The sequence below is a fragment of the Gobio gobio genome, assembly GCF_949357685.1.
Source record: "Gobio gobio genome assembly, chromosome: 17".
Classification (NCBI taxonomy): domain Eukaryota; kingdom Metazoa; phylum Chordata; class Actinopteri; order Cypriniformes; family Gobionidae; genus Gobio; species Gobio gobio.
The window spans coordinates 15,099,463-15,125,467 of NC_137110.1; the positions used below are offsets into that span (position 1 = coordinate 15,099,463).

General features: G+C 38.7%; 2 protein-coding genes across 2 annotated transcripts in view; both read left to right on the forward strand.

Annotated features, from left to right (window-relative positions):
- chchd4b (coiled-coil-helix-coiled-coil-helix domain containing 4b) overlaps positions 1 to 26,005 on the forward strand; it is a 616,826-nt gene that overhangs the window by 442,020 nt on the left and 148,801 nt on the right. The gene's annotated exons all lie outside the window — the stretch shown is intronic.
- scn8ab (sodium channel, voltage gated, type VIII, alpha subunit b) overlaps positions 1 to 26,005 on the forward strand; it is a 62,926-nt gene that overhangs the window by 26,092 nt on the left and 10,829 nt on the right. The window contains exons 12-21 of the mRNA XM_079840504.1: positions 1,265 to 1,561; positions 4,455 to 4,587; positions 4,905 to 5,143; positions 6,230 to 6,403; positions 7,041 to 7,400; positions 7,520 to 7,990; positions 13,783 to 13,900; positions 14,486 to 14,640; positions 15,805 to 15,978; positions 24,092 to 24,214. Coding sequence (XP_079696630.1) covers positions 1,265 to 1,561; positions 4,455 to 4,587; positions 4,905 to 5,143; positions 6,230 to 6,403; positions 7,041 to 7,400; positions 7,520 to 7,990; positions 13,783 to 13,900; positions 14,486 to 14,640; positions 15,805 to 15,978; positions 24,092 to 24,214 — 2,244 coding nt within the window. The remainder of the gene's footprint in view (positions 1 to 1,264; positions 1,562 to 4,454; positions 4,588 to 4,904; positions 5,144 to 6,229; positions 6,404 to 7,040; positions 7,401 to 7,519; positions 7,991 to 13,782; positions 13,901 to 14,485; positions 14,641 to 15,804; positions 15,979 to 24,091; positions 24,215 to 26,005) is intronic.

A 26,005-nucleotide genomic window follows, 5' to 3' on the forward strand; every position in this document is an offset into this window, starting at 1 on the left:
ACAATTGCTAAATAGCCATTGGCTAACACATATTAGGTTATATTAATTATGTTATTTTGGTATTATTTATACACTTTTATAGTATTTATTAATGTTTTGAATTAGATTTTATTTGAATATTTTCAGTTTAATTTTTAGTCTTTTTTCGTTGTTGTTTTAATATTTCTAATTAGTTTTAATTTATTTTAACTTGAAGTTATTTTATTTCAGTTATTTGCCAAGGCAACATTTCTAGTCTAATATTTTTCATCTAATATGTATATTTTATTTCAGCGTTCTTTTTGAATGAATGAAAAAAATAATTTTATTAGTTTAAAGGTGCTGTATGTAGGATCGGCAGCTTGTGGTCGAAATAGGTAGGACACGCAACAGAAGCGAGCGCAATTTACAGTGAAACCCACACTGTAAGCTGATGAGTTGATTTATCCGCATTTTAATAATCTCTCGTTCATAGAGATTGTTAGATGGATGCCGAGGCTTTTTAGGTCGGGTAGAATCTGCGATCTCTGACCCAGTTTGTTCGCTGGCTATCATGGCTGCAATACGCTGTTTTCCGCCAACTGGCAACCTGGGCTGTCGAAATACTATTGGGTAAACTGGCAACGTTTCAGCATTATCGCACTGAACAAAACAGAAACAGACATTCCAAAATGGAACGCACATTTCAAAGTAGAATAACTGGCTGTAACATTGTTTTTCTGAGAAACAAGTAGGTGGATTTATTTTCCTAAATATCTGCAAACATATTATGGTATTTTTATGCTTTAGTAAAGTGAAACACTTACATACAGCACCTTTAAGCAAGGGCTCAAGATCGTCTAAACTCGCAAAGTGTACGCCCAGCCTTAGTTAGCAATAACAACACTGATATTATTAAGAGGAAAGCATGAAGATATTGAAATGAGATAAATAAAAGAAATAAAAAGTATATAAGACAGTAAACAAGGTCTGTTTTGATTTCATGCTGACTTGCATTGGTCAGCTTTACTGGGTTTTGAGTTATGAAAGAATAGAGAACAATGGTTCTCTGAATACCAGAAGTGACCTGCAGTTAGCTGTTAAATAATTAATAGAATCACTTTGGTCAGCAGTTATTGTTCTCCACTTCTCTGAGAGTCACTAGTTGGCAGACCACTCAGAAAAAATAATGGGAAAACAGGGCAATGCAAATGTCTTTCTCTTCTTGTGTTTATATGTTACACTGGCTTCCTGCACTCACTGAAGATACCTCATTCTCATGTGTGCCGTTCTTCTTTTTTTACAGTCCCTGTTGAGTATCCCTGGCTCGCCCTTCATGTCCCGCCGCAGCAGTATATTCAGCTTCAAGGGCTCGGAGAACGAGTTTGCGGACGATGAGCACAGTACGGTCGAGGAGAGCGAAGACCACCGCCGCGGCTCCCTCTTTGTCCCATACAGGCGCAGCAGCTACAGCGGCTACAGCCAGGGTTCCTCACGCATTAACCCACTGGCACCCCACCCAGGCTGCAAGAGAAACAGCACAGTGGACTGCAACGGAGTGGTGTCTCTGATCGGGCCTGGGTCCGGCCGGCTACTGCCTGAGGTGAAAATAGATAAGGCAGCTTCTGATGACAGTGTAAGGACGTCCACAGGGGGCAGGTTCAGAGTATAGGCATGACAAAAGTGGCCGATTATGATTCCGGTTCAGATTTTACCTCTCTTTCCCTTTTTGTTTACCGCATTTTGACTCTGTCCTTTTCTTCACCGAGTTTCTAGTCTGTCTATACTTTCTCAACTCCAAAATGATTCCTTTTCCTCCCTTTATTGTCTCTTTTTTCCTTCTTGTCTTGATTAACAATCCTACCAGTCCCACTCCCTGCCAGTGCTCTCCCTCTGTGAATGGCATGGCCAATCAAATAAAAAAAAAATTGGGAGAGTTTTCGAGGGGTCCCTTTGTGCACATTAATGCCCATCTTTAAAATAACTTATCATGAAACCCCTCCCCTCTAAACGTAATTTACATACTAATTACATTACCACATTAAATAAGGTACCTACAATATTCTTCAGGTCACACTTAACCCACAACTTCATGTAAACCTCAACTTCAAATTTGTCATTTTATTTTTTCCGACATATATAATGTTTTCCACATCGATTTTCTCATAATTTCAGGACCTCTCTGTTCCCTTCCAAATAAAGTGTGATGCAAGAAAAACCTAACCTTACCTTTCCAATAACAGCATTCTGCCTCATTTTAGTTAGCATGGTGGATTGACATCCTTATACTCTCTTTGCCTTCTCCTCCTGTGTGGGAAGCATGATCTCAGGCCCAGTTTTCACAACAGCATGCTGTTTCAGGCATTCAACCGAATATGCAGCCTTCACCAAGTAATTGCAATGTAAAATCTAAATGAATTTTTTTTTTTAATTGAATGGAACGGTAAGGATAAACAGATAAACATTAGCCCCTTTCACATAGCAATTCCAAGACACTACTGTAAAATTACCTAAATGATTTTCCGGTAAATACACAAATGTACTGTTCACACAAGCACGGTATGATACCATTCACTCATCAGTACCAAAATACCGGTGAACTCTGTGATGTCAGTCATCAGAAATGACCTTTAAACGCTGAGTAGTTTTCTTCATCCACCTGGACGAGGAGAAGAGCTTTAGTTTCATTTTAGTTAAAAAATCGTCTGAGTGACAGAAGATGATCACTCTAAAAAACACAAGACACCTAATAGTTATTACTATAGTACTGCAGTTACTATAGTCTGCAATAACTGCAGAAGCGTAGCACTGATGAATGGAAAAGAAAGCATGATCTCGAGCGTGAGATGTGGCACAGCGGTCAGATGTTTGTCTAGCGCAATTTTGCATAGAAAAACAATTCAAGGTAGGGAAGGCAATTTCGGAGAGGCTAGCAATAGCAAGCTAGCTTTGAAATCATAAGATCCCAGCCGTCATTCAGAGCATCTCCAAAGCCACGCCTCCTTCAAAACACATGAAAGCGCACAGCCAGAGCAGAGTCTGCAAAGCGTTTAAATTAACTCTCAAAGCACATAACCTTACAATAATGTACAAATATGAGTAACTTAAAGAGCGCTGACTTGCACCACTTGACTGTTGCAGATCATTTCGCTGTTGACAGTGTTGCCATAGAAACGTATAAATCCGAGTCTGAGGATGTGAACCGCTTTGAGTAGAACACTGAGGTTGCCAGCTCTTAATTTGGTAGCTATAGTGCAGAATCTTACCATCTTACCGTCAACAGCTTCAACATAGCCTAATGCATACTTCATACGTCAGCGTTTTCTGACCTTGTGCATGCTTAAACTGGTAATTTTCATTCTTTGTTCACACACAGCATCATACCAGTGATTTACTTCTCATAGCTGGAAATTGCCAGAACTGATTTACAGGTAATTTACCAGTAAAGAACTGTATGTGTGAAATGGGCTATTGTCTTGACCAACACCCACAATATACCAAGTGAATTGATATTCAAGAGATTTTTCTAATGGCAGTGAAAACTGGGCCTTAACCAATGTGTAAATTGTCTTCCTGCATGATGATATTCTCTGGAGGACAAGTAGGCAACATTTTGAGCAGCTGGCAGTGATAAACGAATGGTCTTGTAACTGATATATAAAAAATAAACAGATTATCTTTAATTCACAATCTCAGATATCATAGAGTTAAATGAATAGTTCACCCAAAAATGGGGGAAAAAACCTACAGTTTTGTAACTACACAAGAGTAACAATGCCTGAGTTGTCATTTGTGGGTGAATTATTCCTCTAAGACAGTGGTTCTCGATTTCTGACTTCTAGGCCCTCCACCGTCAACAACATTATTCAAAATAAATCACACTTTTACAATTAGACTACCTCATTGAAGAACTCTGGTTCTTCAAAGGAAAAAAAACAGTTGTTAAAATAATAAATATCTTGAATTTTTTGTTGTTTTAGCGTATTTTTCTGCTTGATTTGAATATTATTTTAAATCATTTTAAGGCCGCATTAGAGGGATTTAAAACCACTGCTCAAGGCTTCAATTATTTATACTTTGGTATAGTGTATAAAAGTCAAGAATTCTGTATTCTGAATTCTATTTTAAATTCAGGGTTATGTCTGACTATTGTGCAGATAATATAGCTACTTACTGTAGGATGTCTGTAAGGGAAACTATGGTAGGTCCATATGCTGTTATCTTACAAGAATCAAATTATATTCTATTAAAGCAAGTAGTTTGTTTGAACTCAATTTGAGAAGTATAGATATTCTTTACAGAGTGATTTAGTGAGGGAATCCACTTTAGGAATATGTCAGCAGTGGCTAAATGGAACAATACAGTTGAGTATGAGTTTGGGCTTGTGTTTTTGTCAGCTTGTACATGTGTGTTGACATAGGTTGCATGGTTCTTGATAAAATCCCATCTCTGATTGATCTTTGTCTTTCTTCACCTCATGTCATTTCTGTTCTCAGACCACAGAGGTGGAGGGGAAGAGAAAACACTCAGGTTCTCTTATGGTGTCAGTGGACCAGCTCAATACTTCTTTTAGCCGGAAAGAGCGAGCCAATAGTGCAATGACTGTTGTAACTAACACGCTGGTGGAAGGTATAGTGTAATGTCTATCTATCTATCTATCTATCTATCTATCTATCTATCTATCTATCTATCTATCTATCTATCTATCTATCTATCTATCTATCTATCTATCTATCTATCTATCTATCTATCTATCTATCTATCTATCTATCTATCTATCTATCTATCTATCTATCTATCTATCTATCTATCTATCTATCTATCTATCTATCTATCTATCTATCTATCTATCTATCTATCTATCTATCTATCTGTCTATCTGTCTGTCTGTCTGTCTGTATTTTTATCTTCCTCTCTTAACCTTATTCTTTTTTTTATCACCACAGAGCTGGAGGACTCTCAGAGAAAATGTCCGCCCTGCTGGTATAAGTTTTCCAACACATTCTTGATATGGGAGTGCTGTCCAATCTGGATAAAAATAAAAGAGATAGTCAACCTTATAGTGATGGATCCATTTGTAGACCTGGCTATTACTATATGCATTGTGCTGAACACAGTCTTCATGGCCATGGAGCATTATCCCATGACACCACACTTTGAGGAGGTGCTTTCTGTTGGAAACCTGGTAAGAAGATTGAGACAGATGTCACTGACTGTTTTAAATCTTTTAAAACGCCTTGAGCATGACATGGCATTCTAAAAACATGGCGCTTATGTTATGAGAAGTTTGTTTAAAAAAAAAAATTGCAGACCTTGCTTTGTTTTTTCACTGCTCTGCGTTTCGCGTTTTAACCACAAAACCCCAAAGGGGTCATTCATACCGGACACATTCTTGTGGAAGAGTGAAACAGAATGCAGGTGTCTTGAGACACGTTTTTTTAATGGTTTTGCTCTATGAGTAGCACATTATTTTGAGTAAAATTATATTTTATGTTATATATTATATGGGGCCTTTTATCTCATATATAGGTTTAACTGATTGGCATATAATTTAATTAATTGAATTGCATTTTAAAATCAATTGACAGCCCTAAATTCAATGGTTTCCTTTCTCAGTCCTAACCATCTTCTCATTTCTGTAATGAGCAGCAACACTGGACCCTGTCCCACATTTCCATTTTAAGTTATGTCTCTGGCAGCGCAGCACTGATGTCTACTCCTCAGTATATGATGTACCTACATTGAAAATGCAGCCTGCATTAAACCAATCTTCCGCAAACGTTCCAGTCTCTAGTATCTTCCACAGCCCATCCCCTCCTTCTCGTATCCGATTCAGTGGTCTCACAGTATTCATGCTTACAATACTGAGGAATTGAGAGATACAGTATATGTGTAGGCACTTGTATAGGAAGCAAAACGTTACTATTTACAGGAAGCTCTGTGGGTTATTACATTGATAAACTGTAAAGGTATGATGAACATGTCCAGTGGTAGAAATGTTCACATTTTTGATGAAACAGACCTATTTGACAGTTCAGCATATATTTATTGAAAGTTCAAATCTGGTCTTTGCAAAAGAGCATTCCAGTAAATGCTAGCTGGTAACCACAAAATAAACTCCAACATGTTTCTATATATCTACAATTTACTTGTTTCCTATTGATACTAACATATTTATCTACAATGTAACATAACATTTTCTGTCAACATTGTTGTTAAGGTCATCCTAATAACATTTTTCTTTGTCTACATTTTTTTTTTTTTATCTCAGGTGTTCACGGGTATCTTCACAGCTGAAATGTTTGCAAAGCTGATAGCCATGGATCCATACTACTACTTCCAGGAGGGCTGGAATATATTTGATGGTTTCATTGTGAGCCTGAGTTTGGTGGAGCTGGGGCTGGCTGATGTAGAAGGACTGTCTGTGCTCAGATCCTTCAGATTGGTGCGTTATGAGTGAAGATATGCCCAAGCACATGTTTTTGTATGATAGATAGTATCAAATTGTATTAGATATGCAAGCATCACTAGTGCCTTGCATTTGCATTAATCCATCTCTCTTGTTTGTTAATATTTATGAAAATATTTAATTTGGGGTTAGAAAGATTTTTTTTCCAATAAATTAATACTTTTATTTAGCAAAGACACATTAAAATGATCAAAAGTAAAGTCTATTTCAGTCAAATTCTATTTAAAATAAATGCAGTTTTTTTCTATTCAACTTTCTATTTATTAAAGAATCCTGAAAAGAAAGTCTCACAGTTTCTGCAAAATATTAAACAGCACAACTGTTTTCAACATTAATTATAAGAAATGTTCTTTAGGCACCAAATCAGCATATTAGAATATGAAGAATCATGTGACACTGAAGACTGGACTAATGTAGCCATTACAGAAATCATTTATTTAAATTGTAATAATATTTCACAATATTACTGTTTTATTTTTATCAAATACATGCAGCCTTGGTGAGCATAAAATACTTCTTTCAAAAACTCTTTCCAACCCCAAATTTTTAGGTAGTGTACAATGTCTCATACTTTCCAATCGTTTTGTGAACCCCAAACTTCTCTCTCATACAGCTGAGGGTGTTTAAGCTGGCTAAATCATGGCCCACTCTGAACATGCTGATAAAGATCATTGGTAACTCTGTGGGAGCTTTGGGAAACCTGACCCTGGTGCTGGCCATCATCGTCTTCATCTTTGCTGTGGTGGGCATGCAGCTGTTTGGGAAGAGCTATAAAGACTGTGTGTGTAAGATCGCACCTTTGACCTGTGAGCTGCCCCGCTGGCACATGAACGACTTTTTCCACTCCTTTCTTATTGTGTTCCGGGTGCTGTGCGGAGAATGGATTGAGACCATGTGGGACTGTATGGAGGTGGCTGGACAAACAATGTGTCTCACTGTATTCATGATGGTGATGGTCATTGGAAACTTGGTGGTGAGTTTTAAGGTTTCCTATGTTGCAGTTATTTCTAAGCCTATGGTCTTGTGGACTTCAAGTCTACAATCAAATGCAGCATATGAAAAAGCTAAAGTGGTGATCTTTCTCTTGATCAGGTGCTGAACCTGTTCTTGGCCTTGCTGCTCAGCTCTTTCAGCGCTGATAATCTGGCAGCCACAGATGATGACGGTGAGATGAACAACCTGCAGATTTCAGTGATCCGCATTAAGAAGGGTATCGCTTGGTTCAAAATTCACGTACGTCTCCTGGTGGCCCACATCCTGAAGAAGAAACCTTTGGAAGACGAAGATAAACCTCTTGATGACATGTATGACAAAAAAATCATGGGTAACCACACTGGTGTGGAGATCAAATGTGGTGATCTTAATTACCCCAAGAATGGTAATGGCACCACAAGCGGCATTGGTAGCAGCGTAGGAAAGTACATGATTGATGATGAGCCCATGTCCTTCATACACAACCCCAACCTAACAGTACGGGTTCCCATCGCTGTGGGAGAGTCGGACTTTGAGAACCTCAACACAGAGGACTTCAGCAGTGAGTCGGATGTGGAAAATAGCAAAGATGTGAGTATTAATAAAGTTCCTTTCAAGGAAAGTCAGTTCACTTGGCGCCATATTTACAATGCCTCTTGGTAGCTATTTCGGGCATGCAAGACCAACTTCTATCTATTTGGAATATATTCAGTCTTTGGTATTAAAGGGATAGTTCACCCAAAAATGAAAATTACCATGATTTACTCATCCTCAAGCCATTCTAGGTGTATATGATATTCTTCTTTCAGAGTTATATAAAAAAATGTCCTGGCTCTTCCCAGCTTTATAATGGCAGCCCAAAAAAGTGCATCCATCCATTATAAACATACTTCACACGACTCCAGGGGTCAATAAAGGCCTTCTGAAGAGAATCGATGGGTTTTTGTAAGAAAAATATACATATTTCACACGTTATAAAGTGAAATATCTAGCTTCCGGCAGACTGCCTTCCGTATTCAACTTACAAAAAAGTGTAACTGGCGTCTGAAGTGTTTTGAACTGCGATAGGCATAACAATTTTTCGAAAGTTGAATACGGAAGGCGGTCCGCTGGAAGCTAGATATTTTACTTTATGTTAAATATGGATATTTTTCTTACAAAAACCCATCAATTCACTTCAGAATGCCTTTATTAACCCCCCTGGAGCCTTGTGGAGTATGTTTTTTGGGCTTCAAATTTTGGGCTGCCATTCACTACCATTATAATATTTGGATTAGCCAGGATATTTTTTAATATAACTTTGATCGTATTCGTCTGAAAGAAGAATGTAATATAAAGGATGGCTTGAGGGTGAGTAAATATTTTTCGGTGAACTATACCTTTAAGCACAGGTTGAAGTGAATGATGAATGATCATGGCAATAGCAACCTTTTTTACTACACCGAAGCAGCATCAGTAGCACCTCTGATACTAGGGACAGAGGTGCGTCAGAACTAGCATATTTTAATTCTACTTTTAATGCGGTTTTGGATCTTTATAGAGAATTTGGATGCAGCACAGTTTAAACACTCATTTTAACTTTCCTTTAGAATTTAGAGTGATGAAGACATTTACATATATTTTTCATTTACTGTAAACTCTACAATCTTAGAATAAAACTATTATTTTAATGTAAATATACTAAAAATAATTCTGTTTCGATGACTTCATATATTAAAACTAAAGCAGGTGCTGAGGTTATTGTAAAAAATTATTAGGCTGAAGTAAACCAGTGGAAAATTGTATCTAGCCCATACTGTATTCTTTGAGGAATTGAAAATGGCTTACTACTGCTTACTGTACAGAATTCACAAGGATCATCATTTTGAGTCTATGTTGCTTTTTGCATCATTTTACTTCAGAAAGAGTTGGCTTGTGTATGCTGGCTGTTAGACTTTCTCGTCCTGGTACAACATGATTGTTTAACATTCAATCACATCACTTTATATATTTCCTGAGGCCATAATAGGGCTTTTTGATTAAAGATTACTTATTTATTAATAAAATAACAAAAGAAGGCTCCATGAGTCAGTAGAGGATGATTTATCAAACAAATATAGATTATTAAAACTGCATTGAATTGTACAGCAAACTAGTCATTTTTATTTCCTTTTTGATACTTTGGGAACTAAATACATTATGTTTAAATGTGTATATTTTAATTAATCAAATGATGAGAAGCTGTGATTAAAGGGAGTATGATCAGATTATGACAGTGTGTGTTTGTAGCGCCTGACTAGATGAAGTCAGTCTCAGTAGTTGATTACGGGGTGCAGATTACAGCAGTATGGGTGGATTAAGGCTTTGCAGGCAGTATAAGAATGTTGAGTTGTGCTATTCCTGTGATTTATTGCCTTGCTGCTTCTGCTGAGTGCTGAGCCACTCAGCCAAAGAATAGATGCAGTCCACCAGATGATGTAATATTTTTCCTTTGTGTGTATATATATATATATATATATATATATATATATATATATATATATATATATATATATATATATATATATATATATATATATATATATATATATATATATATATATATATATATATATATATGTATGTGTGTGTGTGTATGTATATGTAGGTATGTGTGTGCCTTTCAATAAAATAAGGTTATTAAACCTGTGATATACCCCTCAGAACAAAGCGCATAGCTAGCCCCTTAAAGGTATTCAATCTCTGATTATTGAGATAAGGGACTAAATATGTCCCAAACACAAAAGCCCTTTTTATGTGAAAAAGTATGAATATCAACACAATAAAAATACTTAGAAAAAGTTACATCTAAAGAAAATTTCCATTAAAAAATAGCTATAAAAGTTGTCTCCTCACTTAGCGTCAACTACGTCAGGATTTGTTATAATTCTGAATAAATCAGGCAGTGTCATGGGCAGCTTTAACTCTGAGGAGCATTTACTTTTTCCTGCTCATTGTGGGTCTCACAGTAGGACACATAGTCCTGGAAGTTATAGATTTTTTAAATATTTTAAACAAACAATATTGATGTCTCTGTGGTCACAGCTTTAACATGTCAACTCCGTCATCGCAGTATAATAGTTTCTGTAAACAGGTGTGGGATAAATCTTGCCATTTTGATATGTTTATTAAGGCAGATACAACTGGGGAAAAAAACTAAATTGCCTCACTGTACAACAAGGTGGAAAAAAAAAAAAATGTGTCAACTCCGTCATGTTTTATCCGTCAAGTTCTCTCAAAAAACTGTATAATGTGATTTAATATGTTTTTTTGCATTTTGGGAATTATTCTAATGCTGTTTTTATGATTCTATTTACTGTATATTTGGCCCCAGCTGGGCTTTTGACAACACTGTCAGTATTTGTCAACTCCATCAGAAGGTTTTTGTTAATTTTGAAAGAAATGTCTTATTCTTTTTTTCAATTTATTGTGTAAAAATGTTAAAACATCAATGGAACTACATGATATTGTGTCTTAATTACCTAAGAACATTGGTGTGGTATATGTTTAATATTAAAAGGAGGGGGAAGAATTAAGAAATGTAGAAACCGGGATGTTCATAATAGTGACAAAAAAACTAAACCGAGAATGTATTTTATGACTTAGTTCCTTTACTGAATTAGACTTTACACTGTTTTTGGATAGATTAAATTAAATTAGTATGCTTTTAAGTGTGTCTGACAGTGTTGACACAAATTAAGTTATGGAGTGAGTAAATATAATTTTTTTTAGTAGTGTTAGTTTTTATTTTTTAACATCTAAAACATGTTTTGTCCCTTATCTCAAGAATCAGTGCAATAGTTTTCTGTTCTATGTATGTATTAGAATGCTACCAGGGAGCAGATTGAACCAAAAATGAATGTCATCAGTCACTTGTCATCCAAAATCAAATGTAGTTCAACATATGCAGCACATACATTTATACTGACTCTCCTGTCATTGTCCTGGTCTCTGTACAAAGACTAGGTCACCTTGACCCAGTTTAGACGTAACAGATCCAGTACTGCTGAACTACATGTGCTGAACATCTAGCCAGTGGCATTAGAGTAGATCATTTTTGTTAGCCAGTCGGAGCAGTGCTGGGTGGGTCTTCATTTTTGATTGGTCAGGCTAGGTCAGGGAGGACTGCAGTGGTGGTGTGAAAGGGTTATTTTTTGCTTTTGATGCTTCAGACTACCGGTGTGTGTGTGTGTGTGTGTGTGTGTGTGTATGTATGTATATTAATGATTAGGGTTTTATAAAACGGCTGTGTCCTCTTGGCCTGCTGTGATCAGGGTCAGACACTTCCAATAGGATTGGAAATGTGTTTGTATGGGTATATGCATGTGCCTGTGTTTGTATTATTATTGAATTATGATAGGTGCTTGGAGTAAGAGAGTTTGATGACTCTGCACATGGAGTTATATGTCACATTTAAGTTGCTTCCTTTTAATATTATATTATATTATATTAATTACATTATGTTATTGTAACGTGTACTGCTCGGAGATGTGACTAAGAGATCCGAACGCAAGCTTTATTGTGTGTAATCCATAATTGTAATCCATATAACATACATGAGGTCAAAACCAGAGGGTAATCAATCCAGAAATAATAATAAAAGGTCAATTTCGAAACACTGCTTATTATATTAATTTGATTATATTATAAATATATTAACTCAGATATGGTGCTCTTTTTTGTCTCAGCTTTATTATTTTCTGTTGTAAGATAGACGTAAATATAAATGTGCTGTACCTTAATATACAACAAAAAGTAAATCAATAGACAACACCTGATTTGCATAAAATACAGCAAAAAGTCATTCATCACTGTCTGATTTGCATATGAAGATGATCGTTTTTAACCTTGTTAATTCAGTTAGTGTTGAGTCAAGGTTAATTGTGTCTTGGGTAGAATGAATGCTAATTAAGCTAGACACCCAGAAGAACAGTGAAGGTTAGTGCTAGGACATATCTGGCTTCAGTTTATAACTTACTAGTGGGAAAGATTATTGACTCACTATTACTCATGTGCTGGTATCAATTTATATTGCATCTTGCTTTCAGGGATTTCTGTGGACGAACACAGCAGAAGTTTTTCACTAGAGAAAGCATTGATTGGAGTGCTGGATTAGTCAGGATCACACACACACACACACACACACACACACACACACACGCATGCACACACACACACACACACAAACACAAAGAAGAAAAAAATTTCCACGGTACAACAAGAATAAAACAAGTTCATTTAAACAAATAATGTTTTGTTGAATCAACTTAAAGGTCCCATGGCATGAAATTTTCATTTTATGAGGTTTTTCAGCATTAATATGAGTTCCCCTAGCCTGAATATTGTCCCCAAGTGGCTAGAAATTTTGATCTGTGTAAACCGAGTTCTGGCTGTCTTTCTCTGCCTTTGAGAAAATGACAGCCCAGACGAGCTGATCTTGAATTTTCCTGTTATGACATCATAACAGGAACGGTTACCTCCCTTTCCTCCACCCAGAGAATTTGGCATGCCCATGTGAGCGCCATTTTGTCCTCGAGAGATCATGGCTTGTGAACGAGTGAATGCTGGCAGTTTCTCAGTGTTTGGATGTACAAATGAAAACAGAAGTCTTTTTTCAGTTCCTTCTGATCTGTGATCAGTGATTTCTGATGTGTAGCTAATTATTCAAGTTCACACAGAACTTTATTATTCTTAATATAAGTACACCTCAGGAAACATTATAAAATAATAGAAAAATGCCATGCCATGGGACCTTTAATAAATTTAAGTTCCTGTGTTAATTATAGCACATGTTAGTATGCTAAAGACAATTTTGCTTATATTATTATTATATACAACATATAAGATGAGCAAATAAGTAGACACTGGTCCATTACTGGTAATTAGCATAGTTTTTGCTCACTGCGTAAAGCAAAAAAACATTATAGTCATCATAACTACCCATAACCTGAGAAACTCTTCTAAATCTTCAACATAACTGAACATTAAGCGCTAACAAGTCTTTGCTGAAGACTTGCTAAAATTGTACTCTCCTAATGCAGTCCCATGCAAAGCATGCCGGGAACTTCAGGTCCACTGTCCAGTTAGTTATGTCAACAAAAATTATTCATGTATGCCAACACAAAATTATTACTGTAACTTTAATTTAACAGTGGATTTAACACAATAAGTGGATTGAACATAATCATATTAATTTGTGACAAAAAGTTAAAGAATTAAGTTGATTCAGCACATTTCATTTGATTTAAGTGCACCTTATGTTGACCTTGTTTGTGACCACCTGGAAAGATTCTTGTTCAAATAAATAGATAAAATAGAAGTAGAAGAATGATTCAAAATATATTAATATGTGTTGTTTCCTCTAGCTGGATGACACCAGTTCTTCCGAGGGAAGTACTATTGACATAAAGCCGGATGAGGAGGAAATGGCTGTAGTGGAGGTCGTAGAGGAGTACCTAGACCCAGATGCCTGTTGGACTGATGGTAAGAGATGTGTTTGTTTGAAAGTATTTGATGATTATGAGTATTTGAAATGATTTGATGATGCAGCAATTAGTATACCTTAATGCATGCGGTTTTGAATTTTTGTATTTTAAAACATGATCAAAACACCTATTTTGTTGACAAAAGTTCAAGTGACAATTATCTGTTTTCGGTATTGGCCCAAAAAATGCATCCTTAAAAAAAAAAAAAAAAAAAATATATATATATATATATATATATATATATATATATATATATATATATATATATATATATATATATGTGTATATATATATATATATATATATATATATATGTGTATATATATATATATATATATATATATATATATATATATATGTATATATATATATATATATATATATATATATGTATATATATATATATATATATATATATATATGTATATATATATATATATATATATATATATATATATATGTATATATATATATATATATATATATGTAGTAAATTATTTTTACCCGTAGGCAATAAAGCAAGCACTGTGAGTGTCGATATGATGTAAATGTGTATTCAGCATATATGTAATATGTTTTTCAGGCTGTATTGCACGGTACAAATGTTGTGACGTGCCTATTACTGAAGGCTGGGGGAAGTACTGGTGGTTTCTGAGGAAAACTTGCTACCTCATTGTTGAACACAACTGGTTTGAATCGCTCATCATTTTTATGATTCTTCTCAGCTCTGGAGCTCTGGTGAGGTCACACACATGCACACACACTATACAGTTATTATTTTTTTTAAACGTAGAAGCTGATATTATTTGCTACATTTCATCAAATGAAAAGATGTAAATCATTTCCACAGATGCAACATTTGGACCCAAACTAGCTTGCCCCTACTGAGTGACAGCTTTATTTTGGCTAAATTTGCAACTATATCTACTCTCTATTTTTATTACTTGTATTATATTTGATGTTTATTAAATGTATATTTCTATAAAAAGACAAAATTAAACAAATAATGGTTTAAAATGTATTAAAATGTCTTTTGATTAAAGGGGAACAATTCATATAATGTTAAGTTTGACCTTCTGAGGTCAACATTTTCTGAAGGTTAAGCTTTTTGTTGTAATATTGGAATTGTTGTTATAACTTTGATGCATATACAGATAAGTTAGTTATTTAATTCAGTCTAACAAGCAGTGGATACCTCAGAAATTTGCCAATTCAAATGCTTATGGCATTTTTGAAAGTCAGTGATATAGATTTACAAAAGCTGAGATAAAGATTCTCTTGGAAGATACATGGGCTCAGTGTAGATTTCTCATCCTGTGCAAAACTAATGCGCTAGAATGCTAGTGAAGGTAGATTTTAATGTGATTGAGGCTGCATAGCATACTGTGTGGTATATGATCTATGTAAGTAGCTAATGGCTATCACTACATTGCGCTGAACCGGCCCCTGCACCTCAGCAGTCTGTCTTGGGGCTGCAGTATCTCATGTCTGCTGTTAGGGACCGTAGCCAAATGCTTTAGAAAAGGCCCCACATGCAGAAGAGGCTGCTGCCTCTCTCACAGCTGCTGTTAGGGACCATAGCCAAACTCCCACTGAAGTGAAAGTGTGAGCTAATGTAAGTGGGGTTGCAGTGCCACACTTTGGTGATGTCAGGGACTGAAACTGATTGTGGGAAATTTGCAAATGATACATCTTCATCAATTCATCAAACAAAACAATTATGTTTTTAAATAATTTTTGACAAACATGCATCATTGTATTAGATTCAGTTACTATAACTGACTCATGTAATGATGTCAATTTAAAATATGTGAATTCATATTATAAATTGAACGTTCGGAAATGATGGCCTAGTTAAATGCTGATGTTGAAATAAATCCTTTTCTCTGGTTTGTTTCTAAGGCGTTTGAGGATGTATATATTGAACAGAGGAAAACCATCCAGATCATCCTAGAATATGCAGACAGAGTCTTCACATACATCTTCATCCTGGAAATGTTGCTGAAATGGGTGGCCTACGGGTTCGTCAAATACTTCACCAATGCATGGTGCTGGCTGGACTTCTTCATTGTGGACGTAAGTTACTTATAGTACTGTCCATAAATCACAGCTGTTATCCCTTGCAGTGCCTTATCATGTGATGCTGTCAGCATGAACTTAATTTTCACACAGTACAGATGGATTGTTCTGCAGATTTATATAGTAGTTTTGATTATTTCATAGTGTGTTGTTAGTCTATGGAAGGATATCGCGGACAATTTTCAAAAGGAATTGCAAATTGTATTTGCAATTGCGTTTTCAATTTGTGGACGCATAAAATGTGACATAATCCAAACGCAATTGCAAATCACGCATTTCCATTTGCATTTTCGTTTACGTGAACGCACAACGACTGCCACATTTCAAATGGAAAAGCAAAGTCTGTTTGCAATTGCATTTCCAATGTCTTGCAAGTTATGACCCTGCCATTTTGGAATAGCAATAGAAAATCACCTATTTGCCATTTCATTTCCTCCGTGTCCTGCCACAACCTGCACAAAATTCAAATGGAATCACAATCCCCTTTTTCCGATGCCTAACACAGTCAACTGTCAATCAGGCTTGGGGGCGGGGTTTATTGGTGTAGTCAGAAAATAGGCCACGCCCTCAAGTGGTGGAAAACAAAGCACTTTTTCATCATTATTCATTCCTATGAAGAAAACGGGGAGAAACATCCAATAAATGTGTCTATTTTGCAACAACAACAAAAAAGTCATACTGTGTAGTTTGACCTGGAACTAAATATATTTTAGTTATATAAAGTATAACTATTTATCACCTGCTAACCAAACAAAAAGAAGCCAAAAAAAGACTGATCTGGTTGCAAGGATTAGGGATGCTTATATTGACCATTTAACCGTTTACCAAAAGTAATTTTGACAGATTAATATAGGACAGTTAAACGGTTTAAAATGTAGGCCAATTTTTATTTTTATTATTATTTTTATTTATTTTTTAGTTTGCTGCATGGTAAAAGCAAAATTTGCGATATACGGTGTTAAGTTCAGTTCAATATATAATAGGCCTATATAATCTTTAAAATAGGCCTATCCTTTTATTGAAACTGGTGCAAAGAGACATTTCACCCGCTGGTACTTTTGCTTTTGCCGCAGAGACCCTTGTGATAAATGTGTTGTATTTATGATAATCCGTGCAGATTTCAGTTGATAAAAATAAATAATAAAAGAGCGATAAGTCGCGAAAGGCAACTGAATTACTGACAGGATATGCTGTGTGGGCGCTTCGAGCGCAACACGGGTCGCGGAACGCGCTAAACGGCCAAATAAACACAGAAATATATCAAAATGCCAAGTCGAGTATTCACATAATCAGTAGCCTAGATGTAAGCACTGTGTGCGTTCACACACACACACACATTTATAACTCGACCTCACAGTGAAAGCACTGCACAATTAATTCCATATTGCATAGGCCTATTCCATATTTATTGCTTGCTGCATATTTGTTGGTTTTTAGTCATACTACTGTTGAATTTTTTTTTTAAAAAACAAAAACAATTTTTTTTTAAATATTCATTTTATATATTTTTTTACTGTGGCTCTTTTGGAAAAATGCTTTAACCAAAAATGAGAAATGGCTCTTTGGTCCAAAAAGGTTACCGACCCCTGGCTTAAATGAACAACTAGTTAAGTAGAAAAAAACTTTAATCGGGGACTGCCTTTGCCTACTTCTCATATCACTTATCACTATCACATATTTTCGCCAGCATGCACAAAGGGCATTCTTGAGCGAGCGGCGCTGAGAGGAATGAGCGAGCGAATAAACTGCTATTTTTATTTGACGAAAAAAAATTGTCTGACGCCGGAGATTAAGATTAAAACGGATTCGGTATGTTTTCGTTTTGTCATCTTAATGTATTAATTTTTTAGGCTAAGTGAGAAATGTTTAATGTTTATTTATTGTATGATTTTTATATAGGCCTATATTATAAAATAAATATATAGGCTACAGAATATACAGAAAATTAGATCATCTTCCTACGAAACGAACATCCATCCATCCATCCATCTTCTTCCGCTTATCCGGGGCCGGGTCGCGGGGGCAGCAGTCTAAGCAGAGATGCCCAGACTTCCCTCTCCCTAGACACTTCCTCTAGCTCTTCCGGGGGGACACCGAGGCGTTCCAAGGCCAGCCGGGAGACATAGTCCCTCCAGCGTGTCCTCGGTCTTCCCCGGGGCCTCCTCCCGGTTGGACATGCCCGAAACACCTTCCCGGGAAGGCGTTCAGGAGGCATCCGGAACAGATGCCCGAGCCACCTCAGCTGTCCCCTCTCGATGTGTAGGAGCAGCGGCTCTACTCCGAGTTCCTCCCGAGTGACTGAGCTTCTCACCCTATCTCTAATGGAGCGCCCAGCCACCCTGCGGAGAAAGCTCATTTCGGCCGCCTGTATCCGGGATCTTGTCCTTTCGGTCATGACCCAAAGCTCATGACCATAGGTGAGAGTAGGAACGTAGATTGACTGGTAAATCGAGAGCTTCGCCTTACGGCTTAGCTCTTTCTTCACCACGACAGACCGGTACATCGACCGCATTACTGCAGAAGCTGCACCGATCCGTCTGTCAATCTCCCGTTCCATCCTCCCCTCACTCGTGAACAAGACCCCTAGATACTTAAACTCCTCCACTTGGGGCAGGAACTCTCCACTAACCTGGAGTGGGCAAGCCACCCTTTTCCGACTGAGGACCATGGCCTCGGATTTGGAGGTGCTGATCCCCATCCCAGCCGCTTCACACTCGGCTGCAAACCGTCCCAATGCATGCTGAAGGTCCTGGTTAGAAGGGGCCAACACGACAACGTCATCCGCAAAGAGCAGAGACGAAACCGTGTGGTCCCCAAACCTGACACCCTCCGGCCCTTGGCTGCGCCTAGAAATTCTGTCCATAAAAATTATGAACAGAACCGGCGACAAAGGGCAGCCCTGCCGGAGTCCAACATGCACCGGGAACAAGTCTGACTTACTGCCGGCAATGCGGACCAAACTCCTGCTTCGGTCATACAGGGACCGGACAGCCCTCAGCAAAGGACCCCGGACCCCATATTCCCCCAGCACCCTCCACAGGACGCCGCGAGGGACACAGTCGAATGCCTTCTCCAAATCCACAAAACAAATGTGGACTGGTTGGGCAAACTCCCATGAACCCTCCAGCACCCTGTAGAGGGTATAGAGCTGGTCCAGTGTTCCGCGACCAGGACGAAAACCACACTGTTCCTCCTGAATCCGAGGTTCCACTATCGGCCGGATTCTCCTCTCCAGTACCCTGGCATAGACTTTCCCGGGGAGGCTGAGAAGTGTGATCCCCCTATAGTTGGAACACACCCTCCGGTCCCCCTTCTTAAAAAGAGGGACCACCACCCCGGTCTGCCATCCCAGAGGCACTGTCCCCGACCGCCACGCGATGCTGCAGAGGCGTGTCAGCCAAGACAGCCCCACAACATCCAGAGACTTGAGGTACTCAGGGCGGATCTCATCCACCCCCGGTGCCTTGCCACCGAGGAGTTTCTTGACCACCTCGGTGACTTCAGCCCGGGTGATGGACGAGTCCTCCTCTGAGCCCCCAGCCTCTGCTTCCTCAATGGAAGACGTGACGGCGGGATTGAGGAGATCCTAGAAGTATTCCTTCCACCGTCCGACAACATCCCCAGTCGAGGTCAACAGCCGCCCATCGCCACTGTAAACAGCGTTGGTAGGGCACTGCTTCCCCCTCCTGAGGCGCCGGACGGTTTGCCAGAATCTCTTCGAGGCCAGCCGATAGTCTTTTTCCATGGCCTCACCGAACTCCTCCTAGGCCCGAGTTTTTGCCTCCACGACCACCCGGGCTGCAGTCCGTTTAGCCTGTCGGTACCTGTCAGCTGCCTCAGGAGTCCCACAAGCCAGCCAGGCCCGATAGGACTCCTTCTTCAGCTTGACGGCATCCCTTACTTCCGGTGTCCACCACCGGGTTCGGGGATTGCCGCCTCGACAGGCACCGGAGACCTTGCGTCCACAGCTCCGAGCAGCCGCTTTGACAATGGAGGTGGAGAACATGGTCCACTCGGACTCAATATCTCCAGCCTCCCTCGGGATCCGGTCGAAGCTCTGCCGGAGGCAGGAGTTGAAGATCTCTCTGACAGGAGACTCGGCCAAACGTTCCCAGCAGACCCTCACAGTACGTTTGGGTCTACCGAGTCTATCCAGCTTCCTCCCCCGCCATCGGATCCAACTCACCACCAGGTGGTGATCAGTTGACAGCTCCGCCCCTCTCTTCACCCGAGTGTCCAAGACATACGGCCGCAGATCAGATGAAACGACCACAAAGTCGATCATTGACCTACGACCTAGGGTGTCCTGGTGCCATGTGCACTGATGGACACCCTTATGCTTGAACATGGTGTTCGTTATGGACAAACTGTAACTAGCACAGAAGTCCAATAACTGAACACCACTCGGGTTCAGATCAGGGGGGCCGTTCCTCCCAATCACGCCCCTCCAGGTTTCACTGTCATTGCCCACGTGGGCGTTGAAGTCCCCCAGTAGAACGACGGAGTCCCCAGTCGGAGCACTCTCCAGCACCCCTCCCAGAGACTCCAAGAAGGTCGGGTACTCTGCACTGCCGTTCGGCCCGTAGGCACAAACAACAGTGAGAGACCTATCCCCGAGCCGAAGCCGCAGGGAAACGACCCTCTCGTTCACCGGGGTAAACTCCAACACATGGCAGCAGAGCTGGGGGGCTATAAGCAAACCCACACCAGCCCGCCGCCTCTATCCATGGGCAACTCCAGAGTGGTAAAGAGTCCATCCCCTCTCGAGGAGTGTGGTTCCAGAGCCCAAGCCATGCGTGGAGGTGATTCCGACTATCTCTAGTCGGAACCTCTCAACCTCACGCACAAGCTCAGGCTCTTTCCCCGCCAGCGAGGTGACATTCCATGTCCCAAGAGCCAGTTTCCGTGTCCAGGGATCGGGTCGTCTAGGCCCCCGCCTTCGACTGCTGCCTGATTCGCTTTGTACCGGAACATGATATGCGATTGAATGTCACTAATGTAATTTTCTTTTATTTTCTTTTTTGATCGCTTGGATCTTGAACACAGAATCATATGGACAACACACCACTCACATCATGTTAAGTTTCTATAGATTCTCTGATTTAAACTCATGATAATTTTATTTATTTATAATTTTAATTACTGTGTCCGGGACCGCTGGAATATGATGATATCTGTCTGATACATAGCCTACCAAATGCAGTCTTGTCAGTTTTCTTATTTGCTGTTTTTTCTGGTTGCCAGTTGAACACACTATCAGTTCTGCATTTTGACTTTGTTTGAACTAAAGAGTTTGAACTTTGATTTTTATTTTTATTACAAAAATATCCAAATTCCCCATTTTCCACCACTTGAGGGCGTGGCCTATTTTCTGACTACACCAATAAACCCCACCCTCAAGCCTGATTGACAGTTGACTGTATTAGGCATCGGAAATGCTAACGCAAAGGGGATTGCGATTCCATTTGAATTTTGTGCAGGTTGTGGCAGGACACGGAGGAAATGAAATGGCAAATCTATTTTCTATTGCTATTCCAAAATGGCAGGGTCATAACTTGCAAGACATTGGAAATGTAATTGCAAACAGACTTTGCTTTTCCATTTGAAATGTGGCAGACGTTGTGCGTTCACGTAAACGAAAATGCAAATGGAAATGCGTGATTTGCAATTGCGTTTGGATTATGTCACATTTTATGCGTCCACAAATTGAAAACGCAATTGCAAATACAATTTGCCATTCCTTTTGAAAATTGTCCGCGATATCCTTCCATATTAGTCTTTTGGGCGATTGATATGTTCCTAATCCTTTTGGTCCTCGTGGTCTGCTTTAAGGTCAGTGGTCATTATCTTCAGACTGATCTTAAAATTCAATTTAATCTTTATTGGTAGAGTGCTCGGGTGCTGCGGCACTCACTTTAGTTTGTTTATTAGTCATGTTTCCAAAATATGGTAGTGCATTAGTCTTAGTAGTGGCGAGCGGTCCATATAAGCCATTCGTGGACTAATATTAACACTATTCGAAAATTAACAAATCCCTTTTTTGAGGTGTACCATAATACTTACATGATAACATTTTGGTAATGTGTATGTAACTGTCTGTAATTTATTTATTTGCCAAACGTCGATAATTTTCTCCAAATCTGCCCCTTTCGGAGGGTTTCAGGTAAGCGGATCCACAACAGCTTTGGCGCCTATGCTCAGTTGTTATGTATCATCATCATTGTCCCGCGTTCTCATTGGTTTTGCTGGCATTTGGGGGATTTCGTGAACATGGAAAGCTGTCTACGAATTGCTCACCCAAGCGGAAAAATTAGCTGTTGCTGCCAGATCTCAATCAATGAAAATCACATTGTTTTGATACAAAACTAAATAGGCCAAATCAAAAAAAAATTGTATTCATAACTGTAACAATTTTTATAGTATTTCAGGTCATTAATCGATAGTCTTCTATGCACTACTAGCACCTAGCAGAATTACAAAAATACGGCATATTTTGCTGTAAATTGCCCGTCATGCCACCCTCAACTCAAACATCACATTCACAGTTCTTACAAGTGCTTGTGACAGCATGTCTCAAAAGGTAAATGTAGGCTACATTTACCTTCAAGCACCTTTTCAATAAAAGGTCCAACATATTAAGAATACTTTTAGCTGTGTTGCTATGTGTCATGAGAGTAAGCAACTGAGTAGTTAACACTCTGTAAAGAGTGAACGTGAGCGTCTCGCTTACCATCCAACATATCTGCATCAGGCACTTTTTTGGACATGAGAAGTCACCGCTCGCCAATAGGTCTTGGTATATATATGTACTGAAAAATGTGGTTTCTAATATATAAACAGTATATAAACAAATTATGCCTGAATTTGTAAATAGAAAATGTAAATAGGAGAATATTTTACATTTTCAAATGTATGATTTTTATATCTATTATGGATCATTCAGTTAGTTAAAACCACATAGGAAAATGCCACCATTTAATGTGGCTCATTCAATTTGCTTTTCCATGTCTACAGATTCAAGTTTCTAAATTTAGTGTGAAATCCAAAGTTTGCATACATAGGCTTCACTTATATTCAAATTATTAGTAATTAAATGATAAAATAATACATAAATACATTTTAATTATTAAATTAAAATTAATACATGTTTTAATTAATTTATCATTAATCTTCATAGAATGTTACTAATGCTTTTTGAAATACTACATACAGTAGATATACGAGCCATATTTTTGTAAATTAGGCTGCAAAAATTGGTCATTTGGAAATGGCCGACATAGTATTGACGTCAAAACCTTGAAGACATCAACGTGACTCCCCATGCTTACATACATAGCCTGCTTTGGAATACAACAATTTGGCAGGGCCGAATTTGTGTTCAATGTGGATGAAAGTCCTAAACGAAAGTGTTTCCAATTGCTAGTTATTGTCCCTGACAGGCACTGTAACCTTGTCTCTCTATAGTGCTGATGGACACAGAGGGCCTGAGGGGGCATAAGAGGGCCGGGAATTGAGGGGCCAGGGTAAGGTCTCTGTTAGGACTCTCTTGTTCTTTTACAGGAGTTCCTCTCTCTCTCTGCCTCCTTACTCTCCCAAACTGCCCTGTTACCCTAATGACTCTCGAATGGTCTCGTGTGTACAGTACACGGTTGGTGTTTGTATGTATTGTGTGTATTTTGTGTGTACAAAGTACAGTGAATGTGCTTCTAAGTTTGTGCACACCTCTTCTGTACATGTGTCCCTTCACCTCTGTTTTTTGTATTCTCAACCACAAGTTTCCTTCCAGGTTTGCTGTAAGCTGCTTTTCAAGCTTGGTCTGCCTGTGATACCAAAAATGAATCGCACAATAAGATCAAAAGTGCAAACATTTGGGTCGCCCTATGACTGGTTAACCCCATGTTTAACCTGAATCTCTCTCCTTCTTTCTCTCTCTGTTGTTGAATACACATATATGCATACATACATGAGCAAGCCCTTCTATATGTATGTATATATCTGTTTACTGCCAGTGTCAACGTAGGGTCCTCTCTCTTTCTCCCCCGACATCCTCCTTGACTCTAACACTTTGGCCCATCTCTCTTCCTCCCTTCCTCTTTCTCTCTTTGTATAGGTGTCTATAGTCAGCCTTATAGCTAATGCGCTGGGCTACTCAGACTTGGGCCCCATAAAGTCCCTGAGGACTTTGAGGGCTCTCAGGCCCCTGAGAGCTTTGTCCCGGTTTGAGGGCATGAGGGTAAGATCCAGGGCTGCCTTATGCATGCCAGTCACTCTGTGAGAACACGACTGCATGCTGAAAACCACCATTGTGCAGAAAGCTAAACCACAGCTACAGAGGAATACGCAAACCTATCAGGATTCTGGAAATCCAAATGACATTGTTTTGGCTAAACCTATCCTTCAAGTGCATGTATTTGAAAACTCTCCGCATGGAAAACCTTTTCAACATTGCGTCATGATGCAGCTGAAATATGAAGATTTAGCTTCCCTATATTGATTTCTTAGATGTCTGGAAGAATAACGAAAGACATCGCAAATAATCTTATAGCAACTTTTGGGGAAACTTATGGTTTTTAGAATAAAGATGAGAGAGGATATTATATGAAGCTGCCTCATCACAACCATTAATTTATTGTGTTATGTTTTGTAATTGAGCCTAGATCGCTACCATTCATGCAACAACATTAGTCCAAGGCCTTTTTGTGATGTTTCAAACATCCAAATGCCTTAATGGTTCATCGTTTCTCTCAAAGTACCTCTGTCATTTGCTCAAGTCGTCCTCCAGCCTGAACCCCAGTTCCCATGCTCTGTCTTCACCATGCTCTTTTATGCAACCCAATACCTATCCACCGATTCCTGCATCCTTACTCCAGTCATTAGCAAATACTGTGAGGAAAAAAGACAGCTTTCTCAAGGTGTGTCATTTATAATGCATTCTGATTAAGCAAAGACCTTTGCTTTTAGGTTCAGATGACCATATTTTAGGGTTAAATATCAAGAACATGAGCCAGATCATTTGATCTAACATATTTGTTCACACCGCTGCCGACGAGAGCGTGGCCGGAAGTCATTTATTTTCAATGTGAGCCGGCGACGAGCTCCGCATCTTGGACAATGTGGGCGTCGAGGAGAGTTTAAGTCAGGTCAACTTTATGGTAATGAGCTAAGACTCCATTCGGCGGTAAACAATACGAATGTAGAAGTCTTCCACTTGAGAGGATTCCAAAGAACTGTAAACATTAGTTCCCAAGCAAAATGGGACTATTTATAGGCAACATTTTCGTGCTAGAACGCTTGTTTTTCAGCGGGAATGTCACTCATTTGCTTAAAACAACACCGATTTGACCAATTGCATTAAGGCCACATTTCAGCCAGGTGAAACACACAAATTAATGTTAATTAAAGACCAAGGCTAGTAAACGTCTCCTATAAACTGCATGTTGAAATTATACTAGCACTTAACCATGAACACAAAAGCCACATCACACAAATTACTTTTAATTGGTTTATTTCATTAGCAAACATGTAACTATAATTACGTTCTTTCCATCAATCAATTTCTTACTTTCACATTTAAAAGATATCATGAGGTTAACTTATTACGTACTTGTGGTCAGTCTGCACAAATACCGATCAACATGCTTGTTTGCTTCGCGGCCCCTTTAAATAAAGTTAGAAAATGTCAGAGCGTCCACGAATCTTTCTACCAACGTTGTTGGCAGGGCAGCCAGAGCTCATTTTTACGCTCTCGCCGGCGGCAATGTGAACACACCAGTGAGACAGCATGGTTAATAATCTTATTGGATTTTTATGCATCAGTTTTTATCACCCAGGTGTTTTGTATAACAAACCTGTTTTTCATTTATGTCAAAGGCAAAGATAAGCAACATAATTAGACATTAGAACGATAGTTCATTGATCAGTGAAATTTAGAATTTTTATCAGATTATTGTAGCCTAATCTGTTTTTGTTTTTTTTTGTCACTCAAGTACTGAATTTCTGTTCTTTGTATCCACTCAATTGTCTC